At 34.4% G+C, this 24617-nt stretch overlaps 2 protein-coding genes across 4 annotated transcripts in view; one reads left to right on the forward strand and one right to left on the reverse strand.

The window, feature by feature from the left end:
- Positions 1-9010, forward strand: part of Sln (Silnoon) — a 44966-nt gene extending 35956 nt beyond the window's left edge. For both annotated transcript variants that reach the window (XM_067771542.1, XM_067771544.1), the window contains exons 4-7: positions 4685-5131; positions 5194-5790; positions 7677-7803; positions 7870-9010. In XM_067771542.1, the coding sequence (XP_067627643.1) occupies positions 4685-5131; positions 5194-5790; positions 7677-7803; positions 7870-8257 (1559 nt within the window). In that variant the 3' untranslated portion in view covers positions 8258-9010. The remainder of the gene's footprint in view (positions 1-4684; positions 5132-5193; positions 5791-7676; positions 7804-7869) is intronic.
- Positions 4494-24617, reverse strand: part of LOC137243648 (transmembrane protein 186) — a 141051-nt gene continuing 120927 nt past the window's right edge. For both annotated transcript variants that reach the window (XM_067771555.1, XM_067771554.1), the window contains exon 3: positions 4494-8252. The gene's annotated coding sequence lies outside the window, so the exon portion shown is untranslated. The remainder of the gene's footprint in view (positions 8253-24617) is intronic.

The raw sequence follows: 24617 nt of genomic DNA on the forward strand, positions 1-24617 counted from the left end.
TATCTCGAAAAGGCGAACACCTATCGAACGAAGGCCCACTCCCATTTAAAAATACTCATTAACACCTTTCATTTGATACCCATATCGTACAAACATAGTCTAGAGTCACCCCTGGTCCACCTTTATTGCGATACCTCGAAAAGGCGTCCACCTATAGAACTAAGGCACACTCCCTTTTAAATTACTCATTAACTCCTTTCGTTTGATACCCATATTGCACAAACGAATTCTAGAGTCACCCCTGGCCCACCTTTATGGCGATATCTCGAAACGGCGTCCACCTATGGAACTAAGGATTACTCCCTTTTAAAATACACATTAACACCTTTCTTTTGATACCCATATTGTACAAACAAATTCTAGAGTCACCCCTGCTCCACCTTTATGGCGATATCTCGAAACAGCGTCCACCTATGGAACTAAGAATAACTCCCTTTTAAAATACTCATTAACACCTTTCTTTTGATACCCATATTGTACAAACAAATTCTAGGGTCACCCCTGGTCCACCTTTATGGCGATATCTCGAAAATGCGACCACCTATACAACAACCACCACTCCCTTTTAAAACCCTCATTAATACCTTTAATTTGATACCCATATCGTACAAACACATTGTAGAGTCACCCCTGGTCCACCTTTATGACGATATTTCGAAACGGCGTCCACCTATAGAACTAAGGCCCACTCCCTTTTAAAATACTCATTAACTTCTTTCGTTTGATACCCATATTGCACAAACGAATTCTAGAGTCACCCCTGTTCCACCTTTATGGCGATATCTCGAAACGGCGTCCACCTATGGAACTAAGGATTACTCCCTTTTAAAATACTCATTAACACCTTTCTTTTGATACCCATATTGTACAAACAAATTCTAGGGTCATCCCTGGTCCACCTTTATGGCGATATCTCGAAACGGCGTCCACCTATGGAACCAAGGATTACTCCCTTTTAAAATACTCATTAACACCTTTCATTTGATACCCATATCGTACAAACGCATTCTAGAGTCACCCCTGGTCCACTTTTATGGCGATATCTCGAAAAGGCGACCACCTATACAACAACCACCACTCCTTTTTAAAACCCTCATTAATACCTTTAATTTGATACCCATATCGTACAAACACATTGTAGAGTCACCCCTGGTCCACCTTTATGACGATATTTCGAAACGGCGTCCACCTATAGAACTAAGGCCCACTCCCTTTTAAAATACTCATTAACTTCTTTCGTTTGATACCCATATTGCACAAACGAATTCTAGAGTCACCCCTGTTCCACCTTTATGGCGATATCTCGAAACGGCGTCCACCTATGGAACTAAGGATTACTCCCTTTTAAAATACTCATTAACACCTTTCTTTTGATACCCATATTGTACAAACAAATTCTAGGGTCATCCCTGGTCCACCTTTATGGCGATATCTCGAAACGGCGTCCACCTATGGAACCAAGGATTACTCCCTTTTAAAATACTCATTAACACCTTTCATTTGATACCCATATCGTACAAACGCATTCTAGAGTCACCCCTGGTCCACTTTTATGGCGATATCTCGAAAAGGCGACCACCTATACAACAACCACCACTCCCTTTTAAAACCCTCATTAATACCTTTAATTTGATACCCATATCGTACAAACACATTGTAGAGTCACCCCTGGTCCACCTTTATGACGATATTTCGAAACGGCGTCCACCTATAGAACTAAGGCCCACTCCCTTTTAAAATACTCATTAACTTCTTTCGTTTGATACCCATATTGCACAAACGAATTCTAGAGTCACCCCTGTTCCACCTTTATGGCGATATCTCGAAACGGCGTCCACCTATGGAACCAAGGATTACTCCCTTTTAAAATACTCATTAACACCTTTCATTTGATACCCATATCGTACAAACACATTCTAGAGTCACCCCTGGTCCACCTTTATGGCGATATTTCGAAACGGCATCCGCCTATGGAACTAAGGATTACTCCCTTTTAAAATACTCATTAACACCTTTCTTTTGATACCCATATCGTACAAACGCATTCTAGAGTCAACCCTGATCCACCTTATGGCTATATCCCTAAATGGCGTCCACCTATAGAACTATGGCCCACTCCCTCATAAAATACTCTTTAATGCCTTTCATTTGATACACATGTCATACAAACACATTCCAGGGTTTTCCTCGGTTCATTTTCCTACATGGTTATTTTCCCTTATGTTGTTACCATAGCTCTCAACTGAGTATGTAATGTTCGGTTACACCCGAACTTAACCTTCCTTACTTGTTTTGTTTAATTTTATTTTGTTTTATTTTTTTTAAGTCAATTTATTTTATTTTATTTTGTTTTATTTTATATTAGTTTGTTTCATTTCATTTTCTTAATTTTTTCTTTTGTTTTTTATTTCCCTTTTATTTTATTTTATGTTGTGTTTTGTTTAATTTAATTTTATTTTATTTTATACTAGAAGACCCGGCAGACGTTGTCCTGTCCTAAATTTGGCCTATCTGCATACATTTTAATAAGCTTTTTCCGTCTGACTCTGCCCTCCCCCCTCTTCACTTTTTCCTAATCCTTTTATTCACTCCTCCCTCCGTCTTTTTCGCTTCATCTATCTCCATCTTCGTCTCATTCTATCTCTTTCTCAATCTCCTTCTCTTCCCTCTCTTTTCTCTTCCTTTTCATTCTTCTGCATCCCTTATTGCCTGTCCCAGAGGGTGGTATGTATTTTATTCCAGTCCCAGTCCCACTCCGAGTTTCAGTCCCAATCCTAGTCCCAATATATTACTCTGTACCAAAGCACTCATCAACAGCTTTCATTTGATATCCATATTGTATAAACACTGTCTTGGCATTCACTGGCCCACGTTTTGGCCTATATCTCGAGACCCTGTACCTATAGTAACCACCGCGTGAGGTTTACGCAACTTGTGTGAAAGTTTGAACAAAATCGGCCGATGCATCTCTTCAAACACCGGCGACCAACTAACACACATTTTAGCTTTTCTTTTTATATATATAGATTTTTATTTTTCACACTTCACTATAATATTAAAACGAAATGCAGATTTTCGTTGCTTTTGAAATTCGGCTTAAAAATTGCACATGGAACAACTAAAGACTCTCCTGTATTAAAAAAAATGTCATAGTACCTCTAAGTCGCGGGCCCCCTCATATATATATATTTGTATTATTTAATTATACTTAATTTTTCTTATTTTATCTTATTTTATTTTATTTTATATTAGTTTATTTTATTTTATTTGATTTTACTTTACTTTATTTTATTTTGTTTTGTTTTATTTTTTTTAAGTTAATTTATTTTATTTTATTTTGTGGTATTTTATATTAGTTTCTTTCATTTCATTTTATTAATCTTTTTGTTTTTCTTTTGTTTTTTATTTCTTTTATTTTTATTTTATTTTACTTTACTTTATTTTATAAATTTTTTTTATTTCATTTTATTTTATTTTATGTTGTATTTTGTTTTATTATATTATATTTAATTATATTTTATTTTTCTCATTTTATTTTATTTTATTTTATTTTATTTTATTTTATTTTATTTTATTTTATTTTATTTTACTTTACTTTATGATTCAAGGTTCGATTCGAGCTCAAGGCCAGAACAATAATCTTTTGGAAAAATTTGGAAAAATTAAAAAATAACAATAATTATCATTAGAAAAAAATTATTGTTCTGGCCTTGAGCTCGAATCGAACCTTGAATCATTTATCAATAGGCCGATAAAAACAAAAACAATTGTTACTTTACTTTATTTTATAAATTTTTTGTCCATTTTATTTTATTTTATGTTGTTTTTTGTTTTATTATATTAAATTTTATTTTATATCTGCTTTATTTAATTATATTTTAGTTTTCTTATTTTATCTTATTTTATTTTATATTATTTTATTTTATTTGATTTTACTTATTTTATTTTATATTAGTTTATTTTATTTTATTTGATTTTAGTTTACTTTATTTTATTTTATTTGTGTTTTATTGTGTTTTGTTTTATTTTGTTTTGTTTTATTTTTTTTAAGTTACATTATTTTATTTTGTTTTATTTTATTTTATTTAATCTTATTAGAAAAATTTAGATTATTATATTTTATTTTGCATTAGTTTGTTTCATTTAATTTTATTAATCTTTTTCTTTTGTTTTTCATTTATTTTTGATTTTATTTTGCATTACTTTATTTTATACATTTTTTTTTTCATTTCATTTTATTTTATTTTATGTTGTTTTTTGTTTAATTTTATTTCAAGTTAATTTATTTTATTTTATATTAGTTTGTTTTATATAATTTTATAAATTTTTTCCTTTTGTTTTTTATTTCTTTCTTATTTTATTTTATTTTACTTTACCTTATTTTATGAACTTTTTGTTCATTTTATTTTATTAAATGATGTTTTTGGTTATTAATTTGTATTATTATTTATATTAATTTTATTTTATATTTGTTTTATTTGGTTTGATTTTACTTTACTTTATTTTATTTGTATTTTATTGTGCTTTGTGTTATTTTGTTCTGTTTTATTTTTTTTTTTTATTTGATATTTTTTTTTATTTATTTCTCTTTTTTTCAATTTTATTTTATTTTTAGTTTAATTTAACGCTCATGGACATAATCTCATAACTTATCCCTCTAATTTTTTTATTTCGCTCCACACAGGCATTGGCGGCGGTCTCTCCACAACGCCAGGCATTGTTATTGTCTCACAATATTTTGACAAGCATCGCGCACTTGCTAACGGTATTTGTGTGTCGGGAACTGCCGCTGGAAGTTTTATACTACCAGTGCTTATAAAGCATCTAGCAGAGAATTTTGGCTTTCATGGCACAATTTTGATTTTGGGCGGTTGTATGTTTCATGTTTGTATATCGGCAACACTTTACCGGCCAATAGAAGATTATAATAGTGAGCATAGCAAACTAAATGAGGAAGAGGAAGAATCGGCAAAACCGTTAAATGACATCAATATTAGTACAACGGGTATGCTCACAGGTTCTACATATTTGGATACGTGTGATGGCACATTAAATAATAAATTTATTGAACATCTCTTCATGGAAGAATCAAAGAATCGTTTAAACGATCTATATTCTGGCAAGGAAACACGTAAGTACCGTTGAAACTTACTGAAAGTTTGCAGGATTACTCAAAAATGATAATATTTTCAGCAACTGAAAAGCAACAAGCCGCCGCACAAGAGAATGATGATGAGATCAAGGATGTTATAGGTGAGACCACATTTATTAAACCCATGAAGAAGGTGCGCAGTTCGGGTATTATGCATTCGGTGGAGGATCTAAGCACCGATTCAACTTGGATGTATCGTAAGAATTCCGGCACTGATTCGAATCGTGGCAGCCGGCGACGTCGCAATGTTTTTGCTAATGATGAAATTATATCCAAGATACAAGCACATCTAGAAAAACCGCTCTCTCCACCCGTGGTGGTAACACGTGGATTAAGCAAGAGTATGGAAATACCTACACCAGTTAGTAATTTTACGGATTTTAATAGACGTGCCGAACTGCATGATCTCAATGGCGCTATAGTGGCTCAACAACCGATTGGCATTCGAATGAGTGATGAGGACGACGAGAATGACGATAATGAAGCGCCACGTACTTGTTGTGAACGCATAGAAATGTATTTGGATATTAGTTTATTGAAGGATACCACATTTATATTGATGTGCTTGTCGGTGACTTTGATGTCGGTCGGTTGCCCATATATGCTTTACTATCTACCAGCGCATGTCATTTCAATAGGTAAGTAAATAAAATGTGAAGCTCGTTGATTCGTTAAAATTTGGTATAAAGAAACGAAGCTTTCGAAGTTTTAATGGGATTAATTAACGAAGTGTTTCTGCAGAAGCGCTCCCCCACAGCAGGAAGCACGTGTAAGCTTGTAAAATAAAGAGTTCCTCCCATCAACTCCTTAACAAAGCTTCCTAAATATCTCGAGATCCTTTGCCTTTAGAGTACAACCCAAGTAATTATAGGAGCTTATCCTGAAACTAATTAAATCACACTTTCTTAGTTAGAGCTCTGTTCAGGTACCTGTTATCAAGAATGGACTCTAGTTAGAGTTTTATAGAATTTGTAACACCAATATCCAAATCAATTTGGAAGTATCATTATTAAACCCCAACCGCTGACAGTGACCCCGTCAGAACCCCACTACCATTGTAACATAAACCTATGCAAACGCAAAAATTTCGGCAGACCGATTGCTATACACACACGGCAAGAGGATCTCGCCACCCTGCAAGAGGTAGTGTAAATACATCGTTTGATTAGCTGAACCGAGGCCCATCTGTACCAGAGCAGATAGATCTACACATCCCGTTCAGATGTAGTAGCCCGAACCCATCCTGCGATTAGGGTGACCAGACGACCGTATTAATATGTATTTAAACCGTAATCCGTATTTTTCACATCGGTCCTCTGGTCACCCTACCTTCGATGCAATCGCAAAGGAGGTCAAGCATTCCAAGACCATTCTCGATCCCACCACAGTTGAGATCAGGGTCATCACAGATGGATAATTTGCCATCCACCGCATTCTTAATCGCGAAAACTTTCGATTGGAAGACGCTATATATTCATGAGTGCGAAACGTAGCATGAATTGACTTTTTTTAAGGGGGCAGGGAGCTTCTGGACCGCAATAAGATCACCCCAACTCTCCCGCGCAAGAGACCGATTAAAATTTCCAGTTAAGAAGACAAAACACAATTACATCGTTATTCGGGAGCGATTTTCCGATTTACTAAGAGCTTTGAGAATATTTTTGAGATTTTATCGAAGAAATCATACGTAAACCAAGCCGTTTTAAAAATAATCGTCTAAATTTAAGACAAGGATTCAACTCCTTTTGAAAGAATCATCATTTTATCTGTTCTACGTGATTCGAATTCAAATTTCGTGGAGTTGGTCCCTCGACTATCTTCGTCATTCGAAACTGATTGACCAGCAGCATGGCTGTTTCCTTATTTATCAATTCGCGACTTATTTTTTAGCTCTGCCACAGCTGTATTTTTTATTGACCCTTGTCTGAAATGTTTTTAGATCAATTTCATGATTCTGCAGCAGTTACGAAACTGTATGCGATATTTTCCTTACTCCAGCCTTTCTGGTTTTTTGCTAAGACGAGAGCGACAAAATCGACGTATCCTCATGCCATCTAATTCGCGTATGTGTTGAGTAAACTTTTGCCATCATTCCAAGGTAGTCGGGACAATGTTGTGGTTAAATTTTTCACAGTTGGGTTCAAGCTGGATGGAGGATTAGGATTCGTGTTCCGATGGCGTTACGAGGTCAGCCGCAGATGGTTTGTAGACTGTTTGTTTGGACAGAAAGGCTGTCGTAGCTGTATAGATGATATCGAGGTGACATCCAGCGAGAGTTGGAGTGGGAGTGAGAACCGGGGTGGGAGTGAGAGTTGGAGTGGGAGTTGGAGTGAGAATTGGAGGGGGAGAGGATGAAGATAAATTGATTAAGGGATGGACAAGAATAAGAAGAACAATTTAAAGAGAGAAGAGGGGAATCAAGGCTCACTTTTTGAATATAGGCAAATGAGTTTGCGGGCAAGAAAAAGTCTGCCGTGTACACTCTTTTATAAACTAAAAAAATTTGTTTCTCTCTAATTCTCAGGCAACAACAAAAGTCAAGCAGGCTACCTTGTTGCAGTAAGCGCTGCATTGGATTTATGTGGCCGTTTGGGACTTGGCTGGTTGTCAGATTTACAATTGTTTGATCGTAAAAAGACCTATATATTTTGGTAAGTATTTAGTACGCACGCTTAACAAACTCATTTTGCACACAGAAACAAATATTTTCATTTTAGTATACTTGGCGCTGGTATTGCTGTACTCACCATACCATCGGCACATTCACTTGCTCTACTTGGACTCTCCGCCGCTGTTTATGGTTTCTGTTTGGGTAGTTGGTATGTTTTGATGCCCGTACTTTTGGCTGATATCTTCGGAACGGATCGTATAAGTTCCAGCTATGGATTGGTGCGTATGTTCCAGAGTATTGGCGCTATATCAGTGCCACCTTTGGCTGGTTTTCTACGTGACCTTTCTGGCAGCTACGATATTTGTTTTTATTGTATGGGTACTTGTATGGTTTTGGGTAGTATACCGTTACTTGTTTCTGCATTACTTGAGAGTAGAGAAGGTGATCCTTTCGAACAACCCGATGAAAGTGATGAGAATTCAACGGTATCTTAAAGAAAAAAAAAAGATATAAGACGGAAAGGAATTATTTTTGGATATCGCAAGTATAAACATTTGATAGTGATACATTACTATGTATTAAAGTAACTTTTAGCCCCCAAATAAATAAATTTAATTTTGAATAGTGAATCACAAAAAAAGCACTACTATTCCCCGGTAGCTAAATAACACAAGTTTGATGTTGTTTTAGTCACTTCGTAAATGCGTTTGAATTCATATGCATAACTGGAAATTTAACTAACAAATACTGCAATATTTAGAAAATGCAAGTAGTTGTGCAACTATACACAAAATGTGTGCCATATACACATAACATACACCGCTTGGCATTTGAATAGGTTCAAAATATAGTTCTCTAAAAAAAAAAATTTTGTCACGAATATTAGCATCACTAAGTGATAAATCCCTAAGGTTATTAAATAAACCACAACAACAATAAAGCAAGCTGCCACTCCTGTGTACGTAGACAAATCAATCATCATTTACACAATACATATAAGGCAACGGAGAGATACGCACAAATACATGTAATCATCAGCCGAAGTAGTACTCACATATACACACGCATATGGATACAAACTACAAATATACATGTTTATAGCTGGTAAACAAGCATGAGGTTCACGAAATTACTAGACCTTAGGAGAAATGGGTGAACGAGGAAACCGAGAGTATAAAAGCAACACAAGCTGAGGCATGACTAAGCAGTATGATTTAAGCACGCTATTGGTTGTGAAGTATAAGTGTTATTGTGAAGTACTTTGAAAGTAGTCTAATAAAGACTATTTTGCATTATGCAATATTGGAGTTATTTATTAAACAGTTTAGCGATTCGAACGCTAGCAGAAGGTTTGGAATAAGCGGAATTTCCCAAAATTCGTTACAATATTAATGTATGTGTTTAACCTCTTCATGGTTTTTACTCAATATCGCGAAGGGATTAACAGTCACGCCACTTAGATGGGTGAGTTTGTACTTTGTCAGAGCGACGCATTCGCAGAGAACGTAAACTGGCATTTCATTCTTCAGTCCACAAAAGCGGCAGATTATGTATACGATAGATTTAACTTACTTAGATCATATCGTAGACTTCAGTGTTACTTATAGTACGCGTTGAGAGTTCCGAGGTACTCTCTAATGAGATTAATGAGTTTGGGCTGACTTTGTCCTGGTCATTTAATCCAGTGTTGTTGTTACTTATGGTATTCTTAGTGTTTGTCACAGAAATGTTCTGGACCATAGAATGCTGCTAAATAACGCTGCTTGACTAGGTAGTCTGCCTGTTCATTATTTTCGTGTCCCCGTTGCCCAGGAACCCATCCTAACAAAACCTTGTTTTTGGCTTCCAAATTATTTGGGACCACAATGCATTCAATACTAGCTCAGAAGTAATTGTATAAGACTACAAGGCAAGTAAGGCTGCCTGGCTTTCTGACATAATGAGGATACTCCACGAAGCACGTGCCATTGGTAACGATTTCTTGAAGTTCGTCGCATAGATGCCAGCTCCTGTTTTTCTGTCATCAAATTTTGATCCATCCGTGAAATATACTGCTGAATCTGGGTCAGTATATAGGCACTAAGTGCATCAGCAGGGGACTCAGTTGTTCCTACCAGCTCAATACTGATTTTTCTTCTATTTAGCATGGATAGCACCCAGCGAATGATCATTGGGCTTATATGCTTGCCAATCATAGCTTGTTCGATAGCTTGATAGGTCGTGTTCATAGAGCAGAGCGCTATATTATTAGACTTCAATGCCTTAACAATTTTTTCCCTGAGGCTATGAATAGCCGTCTCCGTGGATTTTTCTGATAGATAGGCAAATTGAGTTCTACACAGAGGAAATTTGGTTAGGTGGAGCTCCGTAATTTGCTGATTCAAAGTTTCTCCATATGCTTTCAGAGAAACTGATGCTATTTGTTGCTCGTGTTTCCCTGGTTTTGGTATAAATACTACCTTAATCTCCGTCCACCTGTTTGACATATGTATAACCGAAGAGTAGATATGCCCTATATATACAGGCATAGATCACATCCGGTCCTGGTGACTTGAATGGGTTGAAGGTAGAAAAAGCTCTTTCCGCTCACTTGATAGTGAGCAACAAAGGCTTTTTTCTCTATCGTTATTAGTCGGCAAGCCTCTCACTATATGTATGTGAGTGCTGATAGCTTGTTATACAATTTAAGAACGTCCTCTCCAAAATTTGATTGAAACACCTCCTTTGCGAAATACGGTTGAAGAATGCCCTTACTCAGCTCAAATTTTTAGAATTTATGATGAGATAGAAAAAAAAAATTCAGAGATGGGACCTTTTTCAACAAAATTTTTAAACTAGCCGTCTTTTTTTTCATTTTTGATATAGAACGTTTCCGAACTGGCAGCCGAGAGAGAGTGATATTTCACTCAGCAGTCGAAATGCTCGATATAAATTGTACTGAAGAAAATCATGAGATTCGTGAGGTTTTCTTACCCCGATCTGTAATATGTTCGACTGTGGTATAACCGTTCGAAGGGGTGAGACTGATTAAAATCGAACATTTTCAGACATTGCTCAAAATTGCCTTGGCGTCTTCAGCGTTGTGTCATCTTCAGGAAACCCACTTGTGTTCGAACCCAAGTTCACAGTGAAAAATAGTGAAAGCTGAGTAGATTTTTTACTTCCTTTAAATAAGATCCGTTTCATGCTTGTCCACAAATTTTAATACAAAATTGGGAGTTCGGGGCTTCTAGGCAGGGAGAAAAAGGTCCTCTAGATGACGCACGGATCGATGTAACATAGTTCGGAAGGGAAAGTTCTGTGATCAGTTTTGAACAGATTTGCAATTGCGCTACAGACTCCAATCTTCACGGAAAGTTAAGAGCACCGAGATAACTTCTTTTATATAAATGGATCAAAACACAATGGAAATTGTGTCCATAAAAACAGACATTCACACTTATCGCGAAGTTCACACGGAAAAGTGTTCGCCTTCACTTTTTTTGTTCGGGTGAACTTTTTCCGCCTTTCGGCAATTTCGGGCGAACAAAAGTTCACTTCGAAACAGCTGATGGCTCTATTGTGAACTAGCAGTGAACAAATAATTTACTTGCAATTGTGTAAATTTTGTAAACAAGCACATATTTCCTTAATAGACATCAAAAATAGAGGTAAAAATGTATAAAAATATGTTTAGTATTGCACTTAGGTTGGTATTGATTGAGCGCGAGGAGAATATAAATGCGAAAGCGATTCGGAGGCAATTAAGGGACTTTTCTAACCCTTTGGAGCTAAGTGATCCACTGTAAGTTAAAAACTTCTATTTTCAGCACTTTTGAATAACAAGTTAATTTTTGTTCAATTAACTTTCGCCAATATTACAGGCCAAACAAGCCGGCATTCAAATATTTGCTAGATATTCTTAACAACTCCTTGCCACCATTGAAGCAAAAATTTGGAGTTCCAGTAATTGTAAATTTCGTTTTTTCGCAGAGGGAGGACATCAAACAAGCGTTGGAAAGGACCGTGAGGTAGGTCTTAGCCAATCTTGTTTCAGTGGGGTACTTTCAGAGGTGTTGAACATTTTGAACCGTTGCTTTGTCCGTAATGGATAACTTGGCCGACTTTAAAAGAGCAACGTCAAACTGCAAACCATTTTTATACAAAGTTCGGAATGCTAGGAGTTGTAGGATGTTGGGCCACCCTCCTGTCCCCTTCGCATAAATTGTATTTTTAGACGCATTTCGTACATATCTTTTTTGGTCATTCCATACGTAGAAAAAGATACGTTGCCATAAAAATAGAATTTAAATACTAAGCAATAAAAGAATTTTACTTTTTTCCACTCAGCTTCAGTCTTAACAGGTGGACCAAGGCTATTTAAACATAAAGTAAGCTTTCAGAAGTCCGGCACTTTTTCCCGATCATCTTGTCAAGCAGCATTTGCGATTGTGCATTATTTATTGATGTACTCCTAATAATAAAAGTACATATAATTATAAGAATATCAAATTTCCAAACAAAAAATTACTTACATTTTCCTTTTCTCTCCTTCGCCTGTAAAATATAATTGAATAAATTTGGGTTTCCCCGCTATTCATTTCGCCCGAACAAAGAGTTGCCGATAAGGTGAAATCTTTTTCGAACACGAAAAATTGTTTCGCCACCCTCTGCGATAGGGTGAACAAAAACTGTAAATACTTTCGGGTGAAAATAAAACTCGCGATAAGAGTGATTATTTTAAATTTTAAAAGTAGCTTTTGTAAACACCTTAAAGGTAGGACAATTCATCGAAATAAGGCGACCAAGTACTTAAAGTACGTTTAGAATTGAAACCTCGTCTTTAAATTTAAAATTTTGAACCTATTCAGATGCCCGGCAGTGTATTAATATCGAATTATGATTGTATAAATTAAAGCATATACTACAGATGATTATTTTCATAGATTACCTTTAGACATTTATGTACTCGTTACTGACGCAGTCGCCAAATAATGAATTTATTTTTTAAATATTAAATTTTAAGTAACCAACTACTACACACATACATCCATATATTTATTTAGTTCTGCACATATTTCCACACTATAGACTTTTCTTTCATTGAAATTAGTAAATTGAACTATGTGAGAGCTCGAGAGAAGAAATTGAATGGACACTTTAGCCCATAGCTAAGAGCAAATTAGGAAACAGTTGCTACATAGTAACAGCAACTGAGAATCCAATCTTAAAATAAAGCAAGTTAACTGCTTTGAAGATCGATCAAAACTGAAAGAAGTCGTAAAAAACGTGGTATTCCATTCTATTCTTAGGTATACATATGGATTCAGGGATAGAAACTGTTAGGTATCTTAAGCTAGCCCAACCTTACCAGCCCAATAAAAAACGAGACCGTACTAAATTGCACAATATTTAATGCTAATTTAATACGGGCAAATAAAATTTATTACACTTGTTTTTTAAAAAATATCGAGGGTCGGGCTAGCCGAGTCCTCTGTGTTTTACTTTTTTTGCTTTTTTTTAATGGGAAAGAAACTGCATTTCATTTCAACTTAAAAGTTTTACATATTAAAAAAAATACTCAAATATTTTTAGACTCCTTTGAAACATTTTAAACACTTTTTGGGTGTCATTTTTTGTACTACACTTTTTAGTCAAAAACTGTAAAAAAAGCCATAAAATCTAAAAAAAATAAGGTTTCAGTTGCACTTATATAGACCAACTAACATTTTTTTCTTTTAACTACAAACGTATATGGGCAAATCCACCAAACCGTTACCTTTTTGCTCATCTACCCGTTAAAAGGAATTAAAAGGCAGACCTCAAAAACAAACACATTCAAAATTCTTGTGCCGTTTTAAATTCTAAAGTAAGTGGCAGAATCACTGGTTTCATAGTTAGCACGTCTTAACTTTTTGCGGTACCACAATCTCCATTTTAATAATCGGAAATGAAAATCTATAACCACTTGGTGACAATTTTCGCATGGCAAATACATACCCAAACTCATTAACATTAACGCACTCAGAATGTTTATAATTAGGGTATTCACTGTTAATTTTTGATATTAAAATATTTAAAAATTTACGAACCGGCGCACGGTGGGGTATTTGATCAATTTAGCTGGCCAAAATTAAAACAGCAGTTATTTCTGTTCAAAAAGTGGTTGTCACACTTCATTGTTATGAAAGGAAATATTTGACAGTAAATTCACTGTGTTCCGCGCAGAATTACTATGGATCGGACCCCCGGTTTCGTATGGACCCGGTGTAATTTTTTGGAATTATATGAGATATGTACATATGTCAATATGGGTATCAAAGGAAAAGTATTTTACTCCGCATTTGTTTTGACATTTTTAAGAAGGGTTGCCACTTAGGTTTGCCACCTAACATTCTTTTTTATTTTTCTTTTTATATGCACTACCATCTCGGAAGCGGCTTAACCGATTTGAATCAAATTTAGTACATCGATATAGTATTACATTTTAAGACTTTTCACGTTGGTGTTGCCACCGAGGATGTTTTCACAAGGTTGCCACCTTTTGCCAATAGGGATATCAGTATCTTACAAAATGTATCACCACTCAAAAAATCGATATGAATTAAAAACACACTTATCTGTCCTAAAAGAAAATGTAACTAGATTTGATTAAACCTAAACAAGTGAACAAGTATTTAGGTTAGAAGGGTATATTGCTTTTTAATCCAAAAATACATTGAACTGCACATAATTTTTATACAATTTTAAATGTTCGCGGTTAGCTTCGTTGACGTTGCAGATGGGTTTTTGGGTGGGTATCAGTGAGCTGCAATTATTCATCTTTTAAGGTTATTAATGGACTAACGAAAAAATGTGTAGTGCGTACACAAACAAAGAATATTAAGCACTTTATCCACTAAAACACATTTAAATAGTCATGCTTCGTAAAATGAATAACCGCTCATAAGCCACGAAGCAGCTCAGTACTCAATTGTCTTATTGAGCAAGAAAGTCAACTGTGTTATGCGAAAACACTAATTGGAATAAGTAAGACTAACAGTGCAATAAAATGAATAGTCATATCAGTCTTCTGACGCTAGCAACACAACGATGTACACCAAACTAAAGTGAATACAGCGGTAAAGAAAAACCGATAATAAACGCAGTATACAGTGTATTACATACGAAACCAACGTGCTGCTGAGTTAAAGCGACTATGATTTCAATTTATACCAAACATTTTTGAATACGCGAACTTCGGTGGAAAGCAGCGGAGCGTAACAAAATTCTAGTAGGTCACTTTCACCACACCAAAAACTTTAACACAATTTCTAACATAATTTAAGCACAGAAATACACTGATTGGAGTTTTAGAGAGTAAAAATGTGAATTCTGAACACATTAGATGAATAAAAAGTGTACAAATAATTGTTAAATAACAAATACAGACAGTGGTAGTTTAACAAATTCTGCTGTGGTAAGTGGTGAATGTGACCTACTAGAATTTTGTGAAGCTTGCCTCACACGATTTTTCGTCCATGCAATGTCTCTATATTATACCGTTTCTGTTTATACTCAGCAATGTCATATATGTATGAGACATACTATGTGTTGCGGGGCACTCGTATGTATTTTCTATTTTATGTGCTAATCACTCATAATATTTTTCTGTACTTGACTAAGTACACATTTACGCCCCGATTCTAGTGTGGTAACAATATTCTTCACCACGGTAACGAAATCATGTGGCAACTTTTACACCCTTTTGGTATTCTACCCGCGAAAGTAGCCGGATAATTTTTTACCCACAAAAGTAGGTGGTTACATTGAAATAACCACACAACAGCTGTTGTTTACAAAAAAAAAAACTGAAAAATAAAGAATTGTAAGCGCAAATAAGTAAAGATAATAGTAAAAAAGTGTTGCCTCTTGCTATACATTTACATTTGTTTACATTATGTACTTTCACAGAATAAATTACAATATACCTATGTAGAAAATTATCATGCATAATATGCATATACACATCGTCCCGTTTATTCGTTAACCTCGTATCTACAAGTGAGACATTTTCGGTAAAGCGAACACGGCTGCCACACCATGTTTTCATTTGGGACCAAAATTCATCGAAAAAAAGGACCAAATTTTTGTTTTATTTTATTAGTACAAAATAAAAATTTTTTTAATGTTTCCATATAAAATTTTACTAAACATAGTGAAGACTTTCCTTTAATTCAAGCTGAACAAACAAATATATGTGCATGCAACCAAAAATGGTACTATATTTTGACATAGGATAAGTCTATGTCTTTCACCAACCAAACGTTGCGAACCTAGTTTTTGTCACAAAGCACTTGGTTCTAGCATTACGTTATTCATTGCAATGAAATAAAAAGTATAATGCTGTTAGGTTTTAGTAAGAAACGGTTCAAAATTTGCGTTCTAGTGTTGCCGAACTATTATGTGGAAAACTCAGTAAATCATAAATGAAACTCGGTAATTTTGTTAGTGCTATTTTTATAGATACTTACTTTTTCCCTTAACGTTTAAACTTCATATCAGAGCCTAGATTCAGTAAGTGTGAGTTTTGATCCCAAAACATTTCTTCCGAAATCAAATCTCTTTTGCATTTGCTTCCTTCTGTCTTCGAGTTAAAATATTTCTTGTGCCAAGATACTTAGTTTTCAATTATCTTGTATGGCTTAATAACACAATAGTCCTGGAATTCCTTAAGGAGGAAGATTTAAATATCAACGTGTCAAACGAGAAGTAATGCATAGAATTTCTTTGAATAAGTTTTGAAAGTGTTAGGCTCACGGCAGAGTGCTCGCTATAAGCTATGCTAGGCGAGAAGTAATTTTTATTTTCATATATCTTACATAGTGTTGTATAACGGATCAAAATATCTAGCCGTTATTAATATTATTAAAAACAAGAGTTTTTGTTTTGATTAGTCGGTTATTTCATCAACAATTAACGACAATGTGTTTGCCAACACTTTTCTTTTTAATGCCTGGCATAAATTACATCCTAGGTTAAATTTTTTTATTCTGGCACATTTTATTGACTGAGCAATTTTTCATGGTGACAGTTCCATTGAAGTAAATTCAAAATTATATGATGGCTAACGAAAGTGTGGTGAATTTTTGGGTAATATTGTGAATATTATATCATCGGCCTAAACACCCGCGCTGTTAGTTCTGCTTACTCCAAGCTGGAAAAAGAAGCGGTAAAGATGGGTTTGATGGTGAATGAGGACAAAACGAAGTACCTGCTGTCATCGAGCAAAGAGTCAGCGCATATGCGCCTTGGCAACCACGCTACTGTTGGCAGCCATAATTTCGAAATAGTAAAAGACTTCGTTTATTTGGGAACCAGCATCAACATTAGCAACAACATCAGCACTGAAATCCAGCGAAGAATCAATCTTGCCAATAAATGCTACTTTGGACTAGGTAGGCAATTGAAAAGTAAAGTCCTCTCTCGGCGAACGAAAATCATACTCTACAAGTCACTTACCGTACCCGTCCTGCTATATGGGGCAGAAGCATGGACCATGACAACAGCAGATGAAGCGGCTTTGGGAGTGTTCGAGAGAAAAGTTCTTCGAAAGATTTATGGACCTCTACGCGTTGGCGATGGCGAGTACCGAAGAAGATTTAATGATGAGCTGTACGAGCTATACGCAGACATCAACATAGTCCAGCGAATTAAAACGCAGCGGCTGAGCTGGCTAGGCCATGTTATGCGAATGAAAGATGATGCTCCGGCCAAGAAAGTGTTTCTATCGGAACCCGCCTATGGAAGCAGAGGTAGAGGGCGGCCCCCACTCCGTTGGAAGGACCAGTTGGAAAACGATTTAAACTCCCTTGGTGTGACCAATTGGCGCCGGTTGGCGGAGCGAAGGAGCGACTGGCGCGCCTTGTTGGACGGCCATAACCGTTTAGACGGTTAAGCGCCAATTAAGTAAGTAGTAAGTAATTGTGAATTTTTACCTGAGTGAAAAAGAAAGAAAAGTACCAATCGTGGCCAAAATTGAAGATAAGGGACCAGCGGACCAAATGGGGTTGGAAGGGACCATTTTTGGTCCAAATGGACCAAAGTGGCAACCGTGAAAGCGAAGAAAACTACCTTTCAAATTTCTCCACAGACACTGGTGAGTTTTTCGGTAATGACAGCGTTACCACTTTGACCAGAATCGCGGATAAAAGAACTGGTAACGATATTCGGTTACATAATGTTCTGGGTACTATTTTACCGGTAACGCTCAGAATCGGGGTGTTAGACACAATTTTTTGGCTCATGACTAAGTGCACTAATTTTATTAGTTCTCAAAGCAGGTGTGTATGTATACTATTCAGTGGACATCTGGGAACGCCAGGGAGTATATTTAAAAAAAAAATTGGAATATTTTGAAAAATCGACTTTTGGACAGCTAGATTGATCAAATACCCCACCGTACGGCGTCACTTCCCTGTAAGACACCAAAGTCAGATTTAGCAATGCACTAGAAAACAATTTGTTCAAATGAAAACGTTCGGTTTAAAAATACACATAAATTAAAGACAATACACTAAATAAGTAAAAACGAGTATTTGTGCTCAAATAAAATTGTAAATTCCATTAAAAAACTCATATATACAGTCACTGTTATCCCTGGTATTTAACCGACTGTGTTCTTACACCAGACGCACAAATATTTCTTCGCTAGACCAGCTATGGATTCGTAACATACGATCACGGATTGAAAACTATTTTCACTCAAGCGATACAAATTAGGCTATGCAACTATTTAAAAAAATAATAATATATTATGGATCTAAAGAGTACGCGTTGTCATTAGTTCACATATTTCATTAATCCGATACACAATTTGGGAGTTATTGTGTTTTAAAAAACAGCATTCGATCACGGATCGTATATTACGTTTCGACCCCAGAGCTTCCTTGTGTACGTGTCCTAAACAATCTTTAGAAAAAGGTAACTGGAAGCGTACTACTTGACAGACGCAATTTTTCTTGAGCATTTGTCGAGCGTTTCTTTGTAGAATACCGTGCTAAAGTGTTAAAGTTTTAACGGTTAGTAAATTAACACGGCCAGCCTAGATATTTTGTAACCCATTTATGTATATTATTTCGTTTAAATTCAATATCATCTTATTTCAAGCCTTCTAATTTACACTTTTAAAAAGCCAAAAAATGTTGTTGTGTTTTGGAATATTAAGAATCCTTTTTCCTGAAGCGATTATCCATTTCCTGCCATATAAAGATGAATGAAGTTCTAGCGATTTATGCGAAAACGTGCTGTAATCTGAGGTTTAGCTCAAAATTTGCCGATTATGATTTTGATCTACTTTTAGTTACTATTATTTATTAATGTACATAAGACACGAGGGACTGTTTTAACAGACTCTGAATAACGCTGCCCGAAACTGCATTTAACGGATTACCGACGAGTTTTTGGCAATTAAAGTGTCGGTTAGCTTTAACCAAAATGGCAAAAACGGCTCTAAAACTAAAAGTAAAACTAATTTATTGATAGAAATTAGGCTACTTTTTGACCAATGAGGTGATTTGGTACAAGAGAATCTTCACTATTGTGATCCAACGTTTCGTTAGTTTTGTCTTACTCCTGATGAAGCTAAGTAGTTTACCGAATCGTTGGGTTATACTAGTGAAAATCCTCTTTTTGCACTAAAGCACCTGCTATCAAAAATTAAATTAACTTATGCTAAAACTTATTATTTAAGAATTCATGAGCTTAGCACCGGCTTATAATAATTGAATATGCAATTATTATGTTTTCTAAGAGAAACTGAAAAGAAAGAAAGAAAAATTTTATCACACGAATCACACGGTGAAAACTGCAGTTGATAACATTACGAAATTGCCTGATGATGACTACGTGGCGGTTTTCGAAATGGTAGCATCGCAATATGCCAGTAAAATGTTTCTTTCTTTCTTTTCAGTTTCTCTTAGAAAAGATAATAATTGAATATTCAATTATTATAAGCTGGTGTTAAGCTCATGAATTCTTAAATAATAAGTATAAATTGAACACATCATTAAACAAACAAACATAAATTATGTTAAACAAGTAAAACGAGCCTATTACGAACGCCTGGTAGATCCTCACATATAAAAACTGGTATACTTTCTGGTACCGATTTTAGTGTGGGACTTTTATGATTTCCAAATACCTATGTACAGCTGCGAACTAAAAAATCAATGACAATTTATAGGTCATTTCATCAAGTATATTTTTCTTTTTTTTAATTTGCGATAATTTGAGAAAAATTTCATGAGTTATTTAACTGCAAACCAATCGCAAAGATGTTTTCAAGAAGTATGCATGAAAATTTCGATTCATTTACTTAAAATTAAAAAAAAATTGTTTCGAGTATACATTTTTGTAGCCAAATTAATTTTAGTCTTAGTCTTTAGTCGCATTGATTTTTGACATTTTCTTTTTCTATTTATTTATTTGTATGTCTTATATACATTAAAACATTACATTACATTAAAATCCACGTCAAGTGATACACACGTGTAAAAAATTGTTCACCCTGAAGACGATTACCGTGTGTAATCGAAATATATTGGTAATATATAAAAAACCCTTGTGTTTTTATTTCAATTCAGACCTCAAGCCAGCTAAAAAAATAAAAGTGATTCATTAGACATTATAGTTCAATTAATGTTAATTAAATTTTCGAAGGATATTTTAGATTCTGTTCTATATGATGGGTGCAAAAGAATTTATATGGAAAAAAATCTAAAATACTCTCCGGAAAAAAAATTTCAAAAATCCATTCAAAATCCTGAGACACTTAAAACTTATACTTTGTTAGACTTAAACTGATTGGGCGAAAAAAACACATACTCGAAAAAAATTTTGAAATTACCAAGTACAAAATCGAAATTTTCCGTTCAGACTTATTCAGCCCAATTCTAAATATTCCCTCGGAATTTTGTTCTCGCGAATTTTTTTATTCCCGCGGAAAAATTACTCCAATTCTTTTCTCCTAGGGAGAACAATAATTGGGGAATAGGAATTTCGAATTTTCGAAGTCAGCTGTTTTGTCAGTTGAAATTTAGTTGCGCATTTCTTATTTTGTTTAAAAAATTTAAAAGTTTAATTACTGTTGCAAATTTGTTTGAAATTAAGAAATAAAATATAAACAATGCACAGTATTGCATTTCATGTGGTATTCACTGAAATGAGTAATGAATTGGTGCCACAGCAACATCAACAGAGGAGCATAAAAAGAAGAAGACGGCGGGATAACACAAATCCGCCGGAGTTGCCTCCTTACATTCAGCAAAGCAATTTTCTGGCGGCCAAGTCGAGTTGAATTCGTCTTTCGTCATATGTCAAAATCTATTTAAGCCTTCTTAAAAAATCCTTGCGCAATTTCTGGATGGCTGCATCAAATATACCAAGAGCTCTTAGGTTGCTTATGATATACTCTTCGACTTAAAATAAAGAATATTGTGGTAGAATGTACATATTTTAGCACAAATTTATACAAATAAATGTTCTTTCTTAAAAGAACCAATTGCCTTTAACTATTTTGATGCATTCCCTTTAATTTAACAGGTGAAAAAACTCCTAAGAAATGGCAGAGAAATCTCCCTCTCACTCACATTCATAATACCTACTTTTCTTCCATAACCGGTTTCCGTATTTCGAACATTGTTCAGAATAGGAGGAAAGGGAGAAGTGAAAAAACTCACAAATATTTTTTATTTAGAATACGAGGAATGGGAGAAGGGAAAAACTTGCACGGAATTTTTGTTTAGAATGGGGATGCTTGAGTTTTCGAAATTTTTCGAAATCGTTTTTCAGATTTGTTTGCTTGGTTACAGTTACATAACTCATGCATTTTTTTTTCGAAAATAGTAGAATTGATGAAATTTGTTAAAATAGTTACTGATAATTTCGTATTCTCAACTCTACATGGCTCTAAATGGTTAATGCCCGGATTTTCAGTGCGAGTTTAAACTACAGTTAAAGTTGACTAGAGTTTAACCTTGCCACTTTGTTCGATAACATAAAAGTTTGCTGCTCATCTCAGCTTAAGCGGCCAATGTGGCAGGGTTAAACTGTAGTCAACTTTAACTGTAGTTTAAACTCGCACTGAAAAACCGGGCCTAAATGTGAGTCATGATGAAAACTCATAGAAAATCTCGCTGATGTATGTATTACAACAAAAACTACAAAAGCGTTATTTGCGTTACTTGCAAAGTAATAGAAGACACAGTAGTGGTCTGACTTTTCACTTAAAACTCAATATACATGTATATACGTATGTTTATATTAGGGTGTGCTAAAAAGTAACGATAACTTTTTTTCGCTGTCATCCGAAAAAAACAGAGAATATGTTCAAACAAAAATTGTTTCAGAGGCGGAGCACTAAGTTTTAATTTTAAGACGTCCTAAACGGAACTTGAAGTTTTACAAACTAAATAAAAGCAAAAAAAAAATTGTAATTTTTTGATACACCCTAATATGTACACGCCAGAGTACATGTGAAACATACTACATTGTTCACTCAAAAAAATTACATCAAATGTAATATACTAAGTTGTAAATATATATCAACTAATATATGATTGTTTACGACATAGAGACATGTGAAACTCTTTAAAGTGATATAAAAAACAAGAAAAAAAAAAAACAAAGAAATTGTAAATAATAAGTAATGCACTACTTACATATGGGGTATTCCATCCCATTTCGACCAATTTTGAACCCGACCCCTTTAGAATTGGCTAAAAGTTTTTCTTCTTTTTCTAGCTTACGAAAGACGTTTTTCAGAAGTTTCTCAAATTTTTTCATCCAACTCAAAAAAAGTTATGAATTTTTAAAAAAACACCGTTTTTGTTTTCAAAATGCTATAACTTTTTTAAAAATTAACCGTTTGGGATCTTTTTTTTTTTCATTTGTCCTTAAATGTACTTTTCGGAAAAAATTCAAAAAAATTATTAAAGTTTTTTTTTTTGTAATTATTCAGTTTTTCGAGATTTTTCGAATTTCGCCCTTTTTTTTCTCATAAAAAACTTCAATCAATTCTGCAATCATCCCCACTAATGCCGGAGTGGGCCGAGAATTTTTTTTTTTTATTTAATTGAAAAAAAAACTTTAAAATTTTTTTTGTATTTTTTCCAAAAAGTACATTTAAAAACATATTTAAAAAAAATGATCCCAAACGGTCAATTTTTGAAAAAGTTATAGCATAGTGAAAAAACACCGTTTTTTTTAAATATTTAAAACTTATTTTGAGTTGGAAAACGGTGTTTTTTTCAAAATGCTATAACTTTTTCAAAAATTGACCGTTTGGGATCATTTTTTTTAAATATGTTTTTAAATGTACTTTTCGGAAAAAATACAAAGAAAATTTTAAAGTTTTTTTTCCATTAAATAAAAAAAAAAAAAAAATCTCATCCCACTCCGGGATTAGTGGGGATGATTGCAGAATTGATTGAAGTTTTTTATGAGACAAAAAAAAAGGGCGAAATTCGAAAAATCTCGAAAAACTGAAAAATTACAAACAAAAACTTTAAACATTTTTTTGAATTTTTTCCGAAAAGTACATTTAAAAACAAACTTAAAAAAAAAAAGATCCCAAACGGTCAATTTTTGAAAAAATTATAGCATTTTGAAAGCAAAAACGGTTTTTTTTTTTTAAATTCATAACTTTTTTTGAGTTGGATGAAAAAATGTTAAAAACTTCTGAAAAACGTCTTTCGTAAGCTAGAAAAAGAAGAAAAACTTTCAGCCAATTCTAAAGGGGTCGGGTTCGAAATTGGTCGAAATGGGATGGAATACCCCATATACATACATACTAGGGTGGTTACAAGGTATATGGTGAATTTTAATTTTTGTTCTATCTTTCGGGGCACCCTCCTAAAATATGCCAATAGATCAGAAAATGATTATTGCAAAGTTTCAGGCCAATCCAATAATATTAACACGTGTCTCATTGAGGTCAAAGTTAGGAAAAGCAGCGAGTTTTCAGAAAAAATTTGAGTGTTTCGTTAGTAAAAGCGAAACCATTTATGCCAGGAACTTCACTCGTATATCATTCGATATGTAATTTCATTTGTATTAATTTTGATCTTAATAATATTTTTATAAAACCGTTGTTTTTAGCAGTAATACAGTAATACAAATAAAATTACCTATCGAATGATATACGAGTGAAGTTCCTGGCATAAATGGTTTCGCTTTATTTATTTATAAATATTTTTTGAAAAATCGCTGTTTTTCCTAACTTTGACCTCAATGAGGCACGTGTTAACATTATCGGATTTGCCTTTGCAATAATCATTTTCTGATCTATAGGCATATTTTAGGAGGGTGCCCCGAAAGATAAAACAAAAATTAAAATTCACCATATACCTTGTAACCACCCTAATACATACATATTTAACATTAACATAAAATAATAATAACGTATACACTACATATAATATTAAATGTATAACATAGAAATTATTCTTAAATAAAATAAAGTTTAATGTCGATATCTTAACTGTGAGTTTTTATTTACATTTATCAGCCGATTAAACTAAACTAAGTTAAGAACAGCAGTCACTAAAGTGGGGAATGTTTTTGTTGTTGTAGCGATAAGGACATTTCCCGAAGGCCTTGGGGAGTGTTATTGATGTTGATGGTCCATTGCCGGATGCAGATCCGGTACGTTCCGGTAACAAGCACCATTAAGGCACCAGCCCGACCATCTCGGAAACGCTTTAGTATGACCACATGAAACTTTCAAGGCCAAAGCGCCCTCCCACCCCCTAGATCCATGAGGAACTTGGGATCGCCAGAGCCTCGGCTGTTAAAGTAACAGGATTCGCCACGGGTAGGTAAAGTTAACAATTGGGT

This window comes from Eurosta solidaginis, chromosome 3 (assembly GCF_040869045.1).
Source record: "Eurosta solidaginis isolate ZX-2024a chromosome 3, ASM4086904v1, whole genome shotgun sequence".
Lineage (NCBI taxonomy): Eukaryota > Metazoa > Arthropoda > Insecta > Diptera > Tephritidae > Eurosta > Eurosta solidaginis.